The sequence below is a fragment of the Castor canadensis genome, chromosome 14 (genome assembly GCF_047511655.1).
Source record: "Castor canadensis chromosome 14, mCasCan1.hap1v2, whole genome shotgun sequence".
Taxonomy (NCBI): domain Eukaryota; kingdom Metazoa; phylum Chordata; class Mammalia; order Rodentia; family Castoridae; genus Castor; species Castor canadensis.
The window spans coordinates 91,939,730-91,954,230 of NC_133399.1; the positions used below are offsets into that span (position 1 = coordinate 91,939,730).

Below are 14,501 nucleotides of genomic sequence, written 5' to 3' on the forward strand. Positions count from 1 at the left end.
GTGTGTGTGTTTCTAGGGATCACACTCAGGGCCTTGTGCGTATTACACAAGCATTCTACCGCTAAGCTATATCCATAGCCTGAAAAATATTTCAAAGGGTATGGATGAATGAAGCATAATTAGTTGAGTTAGAGCAGTGATTATATGGGTGATTATTTTTTCTTTTGAGAGTTTCCTTAATGTTCTATTATAGATATCTGCCCAATAATTCCAAAAATGAGGGTTTTGTTTTGTTTTGTTTTGAGACAGGGTCTCACTGTGTAGCAGAGGCTAGTCTAGAGCTTGCTATGTTACCCAGGCTAGCCTCAAACTTCAATCCTCCTGCCTCAACAGGAACCACTATACCCAGCTTTTGTAAAAATCTCCTTTCCTTATTATTTATTTTTTCTTTTTTGAGACAGGGTCTTGCTATGTAGCAGAGACTAACTGCTACATAACCCAACCCAGGTTGGCCTCAAACTCATGAGCCTCCACAGGAATGACTTTTAAACTCAGGAGGCAGAAATAGGAAGATGTTTGAGTTTGAGGCCAGCCTAGGCAAAATTAGCTAGACCCTATCTCAGAAACAAAACAAAATACAAACAAACAGGCTGGAGCTTGGCTCAAACTGCTGGGTGTTTGCCTAACATTTGTGCGGTCTTTGGTTCAGTCCTCAGTAACACACACACACACACACACACACACAAACACACACATACACACACACGCACACACACACACAGTAAATAAAAAGAAATGACTTTTAAGATGATCTTTAAAAGTTGAATGAAAATTGTAATATAGGCTGAGAAGGGAAGTTGATGCTATTTTTAGTTTGATGAAATCCATGTTATTTCCTGTTTAATTCATACAATTAAGTTTTTTGTCTTTTTAAAATCTTAGTGTTCTTTGAATTTATAATACTAAGTATTTGACTTCAAGGGTTCTGTTTCTTGTCAACTTTTTTATCCTAAAACCATCTTATGCAATACCTAAATTTAAGCTCTGATCATGCACAGATGAGAGGTTTTTGTTTTTTTCTGCATTTGAAAGGTCAAAAACTTGCTTTTTGCAAATTAAATCATTAGAGACTAAAACTAGACTTTTGGTGTTAAAGCCAAATACAACCTTATTTAATAGAAGCTAAGTTAAAATAATTGCTACTATTTACAAGATCCATAGCAATGTGCCTTACACACATTGTTTAATTTCTACAGCAAGGAGACAATGAGTGTACGGCATTTCCATTTTAGAGAGAAAAAGTTTGAGGTTCAGACTGGGTAAGAAATAATGAAAAATCCGGGCACCAGTGGCTAACACCTGTAATCCTAACTACTCAGGAGGCAGAGATCAGGAGGACTGCAGTTTGAAACCAACCCAGGCAAATAGTTCCTGAAACCCTATCTCGAAAAAAAGAACATCATAAAAAACGGGCTGATGAAGTGGCTGAAGGTGTAGACTCTGAGTTCAACCCCCAGTACCACAAAAAAAAGAGTCTAACAAGTGCTCATATAAGTGTGCTTTCTCCCTCTCCTTCCTCTCTCTCTCTTTTCTCCCCTCCTCTTTCCTGTCTCCCTACATGTGCACACTGAGGAAAGGCCAAGTGAGGACAAATTATAAGACTAATAAGTGAGAGTTTGTGGATTTGAATGTAGAAGTATCCTAGTACAAACTGTATTTTATGGCCTCCTTGAACAGTAAATGGCTATTTAAACATTAGCTACACTATGAAGGCTGCTCTGATTAGCCCCACACCTGCGATTACACATTTAGTTCTTTCTCTGATTTTGCTTTTGTTTTATTTTACCTCAGGTCATTTAGTACACATCTCTAGTTTTATTTCTCTGTAACCTCCTGATTAATTTATTTATTCCCCTTTCTCTTCTAGTTTAAAATCCTCTGAGAGAAACCATTGAGTCTTATTCATTTTGGATATTATCTAGAATTGTGTTTGACACTAACAGATACTTAAGTCTTTTATTGATAAAATATTGTAAACTTGTTTTCTTTAAAAATCACATCGATTCTTTAAGAGAATTGGTATAATGCAATTGAGGCTTTAAAAATGATAACATTCAGAACAACAATATATTAAGAGTTTTCTTAATGTTTCTATTATTTAGAAATTTTTTTAATGTACTCTAAAAATGCTGTTATTTGGAATGTTGGAGCTTATTTTTATATCTTTAGAATTTATGAAGCTTTTGACTATATACTCCATGGTAATAAAACACTCAGAATTTTTCTACATAATCTCTCAAGATGAGACTACTTGGTTGTGTGAGCTTGAACATTATTATACTTTTTTTCTTTTATTCATATGTGCATAGAACATTATTATACTTTTTCAGTAATGTTGAACTGTGTGATTTGAACAGTGTTTCCATTGGGGGCACAAAATAGATATTAGTTTAAAAAGAAAATCTGGAAGCTTAAATAATAGAACTGTATTACCACTTTATTCTTAGAGGATGCTCACTATATACTGTGTTTGAAATGTATACTTCCCAGAAAGTCTTGTTTACTGGTTTGTAGAAGAACAAGTAGGGAGCAGACTTCATGGCATGTTACTATCAGCATTCCTATAAATGCTCCTTCCTCATATTTATTCAAGATTTCAGATCTTCATATTATTTAAGAGTCTAGGTTTCAGGGCATGGTTCACATGGTAGAGCTCCTGCCCAGCAAACACAGAGCCCTAAGTTCAAACCTTAGTACTGCCCCCAAAAAATGGAGATTTCTTTTATTATTAATATATGATAAATCAAAATTAAGATTTAAAAAGAGTCTAAATGGCAAAACCACAATGAAAACAAACATACATGAAGATATCATGATATTTTCAGTGAAGCAGATCTTATTTCCTGTACCTGTCACTCCTTCCATTCTTATTTATGTTAACATTTTTCTAATAAGGGCTCTTATGTTGGATGACTAATGTTCAAACTTTAAGGACATTATACCAAAACTTTCAGAAATTGCAGAAGCATTTCTTTTTTACATCAAATGTTGTAGTGGATTAAAATTAAACTAAGGATTAAAAATGAATAGTAAGAAGACTTTGTACCATTCCCTCTAAAATCAGGAACCAGACAAGGATGCCCACTATCTCCACTCCTATTCAACATAGTACTGGAATTCCTAGCCAGAGCAATTAGGCAAGAAGAAGGAATAAAAGGAATACAAATAGGTAAAGAAACTGTCAAAATATCCCTATTTGCAGATGACATGATCCTATACCTTAAAGACCCAAAAAACTCTACTCAGAAGCTTCTAGACATCATCAATAGCTATAGCAAGGTAGCAGGATATAAAATCAACATAGAAAAATCATTAGCATTTCTATACACTAACAATGAGCAAACGGAAAAAGAATGTATGAAAACAATTCCATTTACAATAGCCTCAAACAAAATCAAATACCTAGGTGTAAACCTAACAAAAGATGTGAAAGACCTCTACAAGGAAAACTATACACTTCTGAAGAAAGAGATTGAGGAAGACTATAGAAAGTGGAGAGATCTCCCATGCTCATGGATTGGTAGAATCAACATAGTAAAAAGTCGATACTCCCAAAAGTAATCTACATGTTTAATGCAATTCCCATCAAAATTCCAATGACATTCATTAAAGAGATTGAAAAATCTACTGTTAAATTTATATGGAAACACAAGAGGCCACGAATAGCCAAGGCAATACTCAGTCAAAAGAACAATGCAGGAGGTATCACAATACCTGACTGCAAACTATATTACAAAGCAATAACAATAAAAACAGCATGGTACTGGCACAAAAACAGACATGAAGACCAGTGGAACAGAATAGAGGACCCAGATATGAAGCCACACAACTATAAGCAACTTATCTTTGACAAAGGAGCTAAAAATATACGATGGAGAAATAGCAGCCTCTTCAACAAAAACTGCTGGGAAAACTTGTTAGCAGTCTGCAAAAAACTGAAACTAGATCCATGTATATCACCCTATACCAAGATTAACTCAAAATGGATCAAGGATCTTAATATCAGACCCCCAAACTCTTAAGTTGATACAGGAAAGAGTAGGAAATATTCTGGAGTTAGTAGGTATAGGTAAGAACTTTCTGAATGAAACCCCAGCAGCACAGCAACTAAGAGATAGCATAGATAAATGGGACCTCATAAAGCTAAAAAAGCTTCTGTTCATCAAAAGAAATGGTCTTTAAACTGAAGAGAACACCCACAGAGTGGGAGAAAATATTTGCCAACTATACATCAGACAAAGGACTGATAACCAGAATATATAGGGAACTTAAAAAACTAAATTCTCCCAAAACTAATGAACCAATAAAGAAATGGGCATGTGAACTAAACAGAACTTTCTCAAAAGAAGACATTCAAATGGCCAGAAAACACATGAAAAAATGCTCACCATCTCTAGCAATAAAGGAAATGCAAATTAAAACCACCCTAAGATTCCACCTCACCCGTTAGAATAGCCATCATCAGCAACACCACCAACAACAGGTGTTGGCGAGGATGCGGGGAAAAAGGAACCCTCTTACACTGTTGGTGGGAATGTAGACTAGTACAACCACTCTGGAAAAAAATTTGGAGGCTACTTAAAAAGCTAGACATCAATCTACCATTTGACCTAGTAATACCACTCTTGGGGATATACCCAAAAGACTGTTACTCCAGAGGCACCTGCACACCCATGTTTATTGCGGCACTATTCACAATAACCAAGTTATGGAAACAGCCAAGATGCCCCAGCACTGACGAATGGATTAAGAAAATGTGGTATCTATACGGAGAACATCATTCTGAGTGAGGTTAGCCTGGCCCAAAAGACCAAAAATCGTATGTTCTCCCTCATATGTGGACATTAGATCAAGGGCAAACACAACAATGGGATTGGACTATGAGCACATGATAAAAGCTTTAGCACACAAGGAAGGGGTGAGGATAGGTAAGACACCTAAAAAATTAGCTAGCATTTGTTGCCCTTAACGCAGAGAAACTAAAGCAGATACCTTAAAAGCAACTGAGGCCAATAGGAAAAGGGGAACAGGTACTAGAGAAAAGGTCAGATCAAAAAGAATTAACCTAGAAGGTAACACCCACGCACAGGAAATCAATGTGAGTCAATGCCCTGTATAGCTATCCTTATTTCAACCAGCGAAAACCCTTGTTCTTTCCTATTATTGCTTATACTCTCTCTACAACAAAATTAGAAATAAGGGCAAATAGCTTCTGCTGGGTATTGGGGGGGGAGAGAGAGGGGGAGGAGTGGGTGGTAAGGAGGGGGTGGGGACAGGGGGGAGAAATGAACCAAGCCTTGTATGCACGTATGAATAATAAAGGAAAAAGGGAAAAAAAAAAGAAGACTTTGTTTTTTGAGGATCATTTTTTAAGACATTGATAATGCGCTGGAAGCCAATTATTTAGGACTATATGACACATGATTATGGTTAAATAAGGCTATTCACTGCCATGTCCTCAGCACCTATCATAATGACTTGCTCAAAAAAATAATTGAGGAATAAGAAAACATTGTATTCAACAACAATAGGTGTTTGTGAGGATGTGGGGAAAAAGGAACCCTCGTACACTGCTGGGTGGAATGCAAGCTGGTGCAACCACTGTGGAAAAAAGTTTGGAGGCTTCTTAAAAATCTAAACATAGGTCTGCCATATGATCCAGCAATCCCACTCCTGGGGATATACCCAAAGAAATACAACACAGATTACTCCAGAGGCACCTGTACACCCATGTTTATTGCAGTGTTATTCACAATAGCCAAGCTATGGAAACAGCCAAGATCCCCCACTACTGACAAATGGATCACGAAAATGTGGTGTTTATACACAATGGAATTTTACTCAGCCATGAAGAAAATTGAAATCTTCTCATTTGCAAGTAAATGGATGGAACTGGAGAACATCATTCTGAGCAAGGTTAGCCAGATTCAGAAGACCAAAAATCGTATGTTCTCCCTCATATGCAGACTTTAGATCTAGGGCAAATACAGCAATGTTGTAGGACTTGGGTCACATGACAAGGGGAGAATATATATGGGAGGTACAGAGTTAGATAGAAAACCCAGTACATGAAAGTATTTGATGTCCCCACTCTTAAAGCAACAGTGGTCAACATGAGAAGGGGATCAGGAACCAGTATAAAGATCAGTTAGAGATGAATCGAACTGAGTTGTACATGAAAGCAATGATAGGAATCTCTCTGTATAGCTGTCCTTATCTCAACTAGCAAATATGCTGTGTCTCCTATTACTGCTTATTTCTACTCTTCAATGGAACTGGAGAAAAGCACAAAACATGTTCTGCCTGGAAGGTAGGGGGGAGAGGGTGGGAACGGGGGCAGGAGGGAGAAATGACCCAAAAATGTATGCACATGTAAATAAATGAATAATAAAAAAAAAGAAAACACTGTATATAATGTGGATAAATGGTGATTGTGTAGCTTTGTAAATACTTAATGCAAGTGTAAGATTGCCAACGTATTTGATTAAATTATTTTTTTATAGTTGGTGACTAAAGGAGGAAAGAGTTCTGATACATCTTTGCCTTTGGGACAGCATGAAGCAGGTGGCTCGCCACCAAAGCAACAGATGAGACCTGTTATTTCTGTGACTTCAGCTTTGAAAGAAGTTGGTATGGTAAGTTTCCTAAAGTTTATAATTCCTCAAAGTCAAATGATTATTTAAAAGGAAATTAAGTTTAATGAAAATACATTAATTGCTAATGTCCCCTTTGGTTTTTGTGGTGAAAAAAATTACTTATGATTGTTTTGGCTTACTCTGAGTATTGGTATATACAGTATATAGCCAGCCCTCTCAGAGGTTCCTGAGGGTTCCACATCCATAGTCAACAAACCTCAGATAAAAAATATTTGAAAATGATGTTATTTTTATTACTGACATGCATTGTTATACCATTTGTATATCAGAAACTTCAGCATCTATGCATTTGATAGAAGAGGGGGTATAGAGGTCCTGGAACCCATCCAACACAAAAACTGATGGGGGACTATACATTAAAATGACTTTTTCCCCCCCAGTACCACCAAAAAGAAAAAAAGATTCTTTTCTCTTTTCTACTTTAAAAGAATATTGAACAAATAAAATATGTAGAGAGAAATGCAACTGAAAATAGTGAACACTTCTATATCCCACCCTCATAATTAACATTGTTCACATTTTTTAAAAATAATATCTCTTTGGTTCTTAAAGTAATTAACTCAAGAATTACATCCAACACACATTCACATTTACTCAAAATTTTCTTATATAGTAGATGGTAGAAGATTTAGTGTAATTACACTTAGCTCATCAATTTACTTCTTTTACCTTCTACTTCTGAATCTCTATCTGACACACAGATAGTAAAACAAAGAAACATGGACAAGCAAAAGGTTTAAACGTGGAGGGTGTGTCAGGAATCTGTGAAGTGGAAACCTTTCTGCTCATGATGTGGGATTTCTGCCTCAGTTTGCGCAGATAGACGGAAAGTAGTTGATTAATGTTGTAATACATTGACCACGTTTCCCGTCCTGGTAATTGATGTCTTTGCCTTTCACTTACTGAGTTTCACTAAGTTTTAGCAGACTGTGGAGATTATTGACGTTACACTAATTTTTTACAGCCTTTGTGTTTATCTTGAATAATAAAACAATAGGAAAATCTGCTTCTGATCACTCTCCAGAACTTCATTTAAGAAAGTATTGTTCTTCAAGTAGGTTTTGTCTCTTTTTCTGTTTGATAACAACTTCACATGTGCTGCGTTGTTCACTTCAGCTTCAGACACCACGTGTGGCTTCCTTCCTGATCCCCAGTCTTACATCTCAAGTAGCTGCTCATCTTTCTGATTCCTGACTACTGTACTGGGTACAATGTTCCTTGTCTCATTTACGTGTATTATTTAAAAACTGACCACTGTACCTTCATTTTTTTCAAACATTAAAAAAAATCAAGATAATTCACATAACTAAATGGTTTTTCTTACTGTTTTGTAATTAATAAACATTACTTATTTAAAACTTTGATAATTGCTTATTCTGAGGCTTCAAAAAAACCTTCACTTTCATAGTCTTCATAACTACTAATGTTTCCTTTCATATTTTAAAAGTTTAGGTGACCTAGATTGCCTTCATTATATTAATTAGAAGGCAAATTTTATATTATTACGAATTCAAGTGACTCAGACTTGTTCTTATTACCCTCTTTACTTCGAAGAAAGCCAATTTTCAATTTGTCTTATACTAGGGCTTAACAGGAATGTATAGACAGGCTGAACATAGTGGTACATGCTTCTAATACCTGCTATTTAGGAGGCAGAAATCGGGAGGACTGCACTTCAAGACCAGTTTAAGTAAAAGCTAGTGAGACCCCATCTCAACAAGTAAGCCAAGCCTGGTGGTATACCTCTGTAATTCTAGCTGTGGAAGTTGTAGGTAGGAAAATCACAGTCTGAGGCCAGCTCTGGCAAGAAGTGCAAGACCCAATCTGAAAAATTTAACTATAGCAAAAATGGTCTGTGTGTGTTTGGCTCAAGTAGTAGAGTGCCTGCCTGGCAATGCAAAGGCCCTAAGTTCAAATCCCAGTACTGCCATTATTTTTTTCAAAATAACCCAGCCTATCTTGAATTATTTTATCCATCAAGACTTTCTGTAGCTCTAATTAACAAAGTGTGTGAATATTCTCTTTATTTCTACCATTGACATTAAATAACCAAAAATTAGATGTGAAAGAGGAAGAAGGTATGTGGGAGCAGTAGTCCACAAATACGACAAATAATTGAGAATTGGCCCTTCTATATATTAAGCCAATTAGTTAATAATATAAATGTGAGCCATTGCTGATAATAAAAGATGCTTTGTTAGCATTTTACAGGAATAAAAAGAGTTCACAAAGAACAATTTGGTGAAAAACCAAGAGAACAAAACTCAGGTATTTTAATGTAGACTTTTAAAATAACATACTTCTTACTCTGTAATTATCTGTGTTTAAAGGACAGAAGTTTAACTGATACCCAGGAAGCTTCAGAAGAAATGCAAAAGACCAACAATGCTATTTCAGTAAGTGGAATTTTCAAAAGTTTCTCTGATAGTCACTTTTCTTAATCATATATATATTAAAGTAAATATAAATAATAAAAATTTAATATAAATATAAATAATATTATATACTACTCTTCCAGAGTAAACGGGAAATACTACGTAGGTTAAATGAAAATCTTAAAGCTCAAGAAGACGAAAAAGGAAAGCAGCATCACTCTGATACTTGTGAGATGATTGTTCACGAAGATGCCAAAGAGTATGAAAAAGAAAAATCAGTTTCATCTGATCGCAAGAAGTGGGAGGTAGGAGGTCAGCTTGTGATTCCCCTGGATGAGGTGATGCTGGATATGTCCTTCTCTGCGTCGGAAAGTAAGTATAAACGTGTTAATATCCTATTTTGGTTTAGTATTCATGTAAACTTGCAGGCTGGCCGCTGAAGGAACCAACACTTAGAAGGACTAAGAAGAGCCTGGAGGAGAAGCCCTCCCTCCTCCTAGGGAAGCATGAAGAATACAGAAAATGACTCGGTCTTCAAAACAGCAAGGGTTTTTATACAAAAGTCCACAGTTTGAGAGGGAACTATGGTCCATATTTAAATTTTATTACTTTAGTTCTTTGTACTGTCATATTAATTTGCTACTAGGAAGAATTCTTTTTTTTCTTTTCGGTTGAGTTTTTAACCCATATTTAAATTTGAACTAGGAGTAGTTATTTTGTCTTCTATTTTTTTTTATAGTACCAGGTTTTGAACTCTCTACCAGTTGAGCCACTCCACCAGTCTCTAGGAGTAATTCTTAATGAGAAGCAAGGTGGTGAACTTTGAGAAAAATCTCAGGAAGGTCCCTGAGGTATTTAGCAGGGGTGCTGAAAATATCTGACTTAATGATTCATCTATCCGGCAGTAATTTCTGGGTACCCACTATTTTCTTATACTGTTCTAGGCACTTGAGATAAAACAGTGAGCAGAACAGAAGCATGCACTTTTGTGGAGCTTATATTCTAAATAGGAAGTCTGATCATGAACAAATCTAATTTCAAGTAATTTTTTGGTAGAATATTTTTGTCAAATTCTTTCTTACATTGGAGAAAAGCCCAAGGATTTGAAAGCATTTATTTTGTTTATTTATTTAATAATTCTTTTTCACCTACCGTTAAGCAGTAGGAATATGGTAATGGTTAAGACGTAGTCAAGGATGTCAAGGTGTAGTGCAAAGGGTGGCAAGTAAAAAGGCAATTGTAGGTGATAAGCAGGAACAATCACAGGCTGCTGTAAGTCCTACAAGGGTATAAGTCCATCTTGGGAGGCCAAGGAAAGGACTTCTGGAAAATGTGCTATGCTGAAGGAAAGACGTAGTTAGAAAAACCAAAGAAGGCTTTGGGAAGACGATGTCAGGATTCAGGGTAAGAAATCATGTGAAGCTCAGAGAACGAGATATCATTCAAATGGATGTGTAAAGTTCAAACTCCACACTCAAGGAGGACAAGCAGGGAGCCTTGAAGAGCTAAGCAGAGCCAGACCATGAAGGGTCCTCCCGATGACTCCAGCAAGTAATGCAGACTTATCCTGAATGTGGAGGGTCAGCAAATGTTTTCTCTAAGTGACCAATAGTGTTTTAGGTATTGCAGGCCTTATGGAATTTGTTACAACTTCTCAACTTTGACAAATGTGGAACAAAACATCAGTATAATGAGCATGGCTTTGTTTCCATTTAAATTGTATTTATAAACACCGAAATTTGAATTTCATAATTTTCTGTTTATCTTCTGTTTCTTTTCTCAGACTTCCTATTTTGTCATTGTTGTGAAAAATGCTCATGATTGCTTCCTAGAACATTTTTATAATAATTTCTTTGTGTGTTTTTCTTTATTTGTTTTTGTGGTACTGGGGTTTGAATTCAGGGCATCATGCTTGTTAGGCATGCACTCTACCACTTGAGCCACTCTTCCAGCCCCGTAATAGCTCTTTCTTAAGAGCTATTTTTTTTTTGTCACATAATTCCCACATCTGTTATATTGACAGTGACTGTTGATTGTTTTCTTCCATAATAATTAATATTTTCCTATTTCTTCTTATGCCAAATAATTTTTAATTACATCCTGAACATGTAGAAGATTGTCTTATGAAACTTTGAGTCTTGTTTACTCGCATGGAGAATGTTCATGTATATGCTTTAGCAGGACATAGAACCAGCTGGGGTCAAGCTGTAAGTTCCTGTCTTCTTTCTACAGCTTACAATTCCAGTGTCAGTTCATTTTTCAAAGTCCATCAGTGTTCTTTGATCATCTTAGTGTGTTCATCATTCCCTGTCTAGTCTGGGACCTAGTCTCTTCATTCAGTTTCCAAAGTCTGAACAGGATCAGATCCATACATGCAGATACAGACAGTAAAATGAAAGAATAAACAACTTTATGGAGTCACTTTCTTGAATTTTAATCTGTCTTCACTAGATACCTGGTTTTTCTGATTTCTTAGAATTTCTTTCTTTTGTCTTTTGGCCAGGAAGCTGAGATATTAGCTATTTGGCTCTGCTTGCATACTTGGAAGCAGGTGGCCCAAAGTTAGAGGAAAATGGAAATGGGGTTTGGTCCTATTTTTCCAACAGAAAAGAAACTTTCTCTTCCCTAGTTTTGCCTCCTGTGGGTTCCCATTGTCAACTACCCCTCCCACTACCCTGAAAAGTTATGTGACCTAGGAAAAAAGATGAAAGAGTAAAAAATTAAAGACTATGTAGATTTTACATTCTCAGCATTAGAATTTCTCTTCTCCATTGCTTAAGTTAAAACAGGAGTGCTTTTTTTCCTGGAACTGTCTGTGTTTTACAACCTGGTGCCCACTTTTGGGATCTGGTGTGTTGAATACTGACTAGAGACACTGGGTACTTTACTACCAATTTGGTGTTCTTGGAATTTTCTGCTTTTTGTTTTTTCACAGTTCTCAAATGCCTGCTTTATGCATTTCCTGATTTTTATACCTATGTTTAATAGGAAATATAGATTGGTGTATACCTACTCCATCTTAGCATGAATTAGAACTTGGTTTTTTAAAGAGATTTAAATTTTCAAAAGTCACTTTGTATTTACCCATTCAGTTACCATTTCTGATGCTCCTAATTTCTTTGTTTAGATCTGAATTTCCATATTATTTCCATGTAGAAACATTTTTCTTTCTGATTGCATGGCATTTCTTTTAGTAGACGTGATACATTCTTTAAAAAATTTTGTCTACTGAGAAAGTATTTTACCTTAATTTTTTTATGGTATTAAGTTTTGAACTCAGAGCCTCACACTTCCTAGACAAATGCTCTACTACTAGTCACACACCCAGCCCTTTTTGTTTTAGTTGTTCTTCACATAGGGTCTTGCATTTTGGCCTGTTGTTGGCCTTGGACTTAGATCCTCCTACCTCCACCTCCTGCGTAGCTAGGATTACAGGCATGTTTTACCCATGCCTGGCCAACTCTGGGTATAGAATTTTGTCCTTCAGTGTTCTAAAAATACAACCTGTGTCTTCTCATGGGCATTGTTTCTGACTGGAGGTCCTGTCCTTTGTTCCTCTGTATATAACATGCCTTTTTTCTCTGCTGCTTTTAAATTTTTCCTTCACACTGGTTTTGAGCAATGTGATTATGAAATGCCTTGGTGTAGTTTTCTTCCTGTTTCATTTCCTTGGGATTCACTGAGCTTCCTTGGATCCATGGGTTTATAATTCTTGCCAAATTTGGAAATTTTCAGCTATTATTTCATCAAATATTTTTTGTATGTCTCCTCCCCCTTCTATCCTTTGCAGACTCCAATTTCTCTTGTTACCTTGTACTCCTAAAATGTTCTTTTCATTTTCTGCAGATTCCCTTTCTTCTGTGTTTCATTCTGGATGATTTATATTGATCTATCTTCAATAGACGATAGTTTTTCTTCTCCCATACATTATCTACTATTATTCTCATCCATTGTATTTTTTTACCTCCAATATTGTGGTTCTTATCATCTCAGTAGTTCTATGTGGTTGTTTTCTATCTGCCATATCTCTACTTAACTTTGAAAAATCTTTATTAATGTCCTTGCCTACTAGTTTGATTGCTTTTTTTCTTCTCATTTTGGCTCATATTCTTCTGCTTCTTTGCATGTGTTGCAGTTTTTGATTAGATGTAAGACCTTGTGAATTTTCCTTTATTGGGTGTTAGATATTTTTTAATTTCTATAACTATTTTGGAACTTTGTCTAGAATTCAGTTATTTGAGTTCAGTTTTACCTATTTTTAAATTAATATTTGTAAGGTAAGATTGGAGCCAGCATTAGTTTAATGCTAATTGTTATTGAGTTTTTTGGATTTATGAGTTTATAGTTGTCATCACATTATCAATCTTCTTGACCATATTTTTTCCAGTTGTTTTTATTTTGGTGGGGGGGAGTTCCTTTCTCCAACTTCAGTATCAATCTTGTTCAAGTTTTCCCTGTCTTGTTGAAGATAGGGAATTCACTTTTAATAACAAGTATGAATGTCCTTGTCTGCTAATCTCATCATCTCTCTTTTTTTGGAGGTTGTTTTTGATTGGTTGGCCTTTTTTTTTTTTTTTTTTTTTTTTGCACTTTATTTTATGTTGTTTTCTCTTCTGTATATGCTTGGGCAATTCTTGTTTGGGGATGAAGCACTATCACCTTTAATTTTGGGGGTTTATATATCTTTATATTCCTATAAATATTCTTGACCTTTGTTCTGGGACACAGTTTCATTGCTTATGAATAGCTTGGCCATTTTAGTCTTACTTTTAAGCTTTGTTAAGTGAAACAGAGCAATGTTTAGTCTATGGCTAAACTTTCTCCTTTACTGAACCAACAAGGTTCCTGAATAATTTGCCTGATGCCGTGTGAATTATAAGTATTTCTCTTCAAAGTATTTCTGGTCCTGTGTAAACTCCAAGCATTATTTCGTCTTCTCCTTTTGGGTGACTTCTCTAACTGCTGAAATGACTTTACATGTCATATAGCAGTATGTTGTGCTCAACTGAACACAGGAAATGGCTTTACAGTTTTCTTCACTTCTTTCTCTTTGTAGCTTGCTCTTTTTCAGACCTCTATCTTGCAAACTAGACATTCTGGTATCCCTAGACTCCCAGTTCTGTCTCCTCAGCTCAGAGAGACATGGACTCCACCTGGACTTTCTCTACCTATATTAGAGTGATTGGTTTTATGGATTTTTGTTTTGATTTGGTTTTTTATGTGTGTGTGGACATTCAGTTATTTCAGCTTTGTTGTTAAAGAGACTTTCCTCTCCATTACATTGCTTTTGCATGTTTGTTTTTGTGACTTTAAGTAATAGGGCTATTTCTGGGTTCTCTACTCTGTTTAACCATCCTTTTTAGTGTTAGTTCCCTATTGGTAATCATGTTGGTTGTACAAAACTAAATATTACTTGACAATTTATATGTAATTACTTTCATGATACTGGTACATAAAATTTTATATCATG

At 35.7% G+C, this 14,501-nt stretch overlaps 1 protein-coding gene across 16 annotated transcripts in view; it reads left to right on the top strand.

Annotated features, from left to right (window-relative positions):
- The window catches only part of Nek1 (NIMA related kinase 1), a 239,241-nt gene that overhangs the window by 136,684 nt on the left and 88,056 nt on the right, over positions 1 to 14,501 (top strand). For 15 of the 16 annotated variants that reach the window (XM_074054990.1, XM_074054995.1, XM_074054992.1 and 12 more), the window contains 3 exons: positions 6,504 to 6,635; positions 8,987 to 9,052; positions 9,175 to 9,403. In XM_074054990.1, the coding sequence (XP_073911091.1) occupies positions 6,504 to 6,635; positions 8,987 to 9,052; positions 9,175 to 9,403 (427 nt within the window). Of the gene's footprint in view, positions 1 to 6,503; positions 6,636 to 7,772; positions 7,863 to 8,986; positions 9,053 to 9,174; positions 9,404 to 14,501 lie in introns of those variants that run through there. The other variant, XR_012441543.1, reaches the window with a different exon arrangement.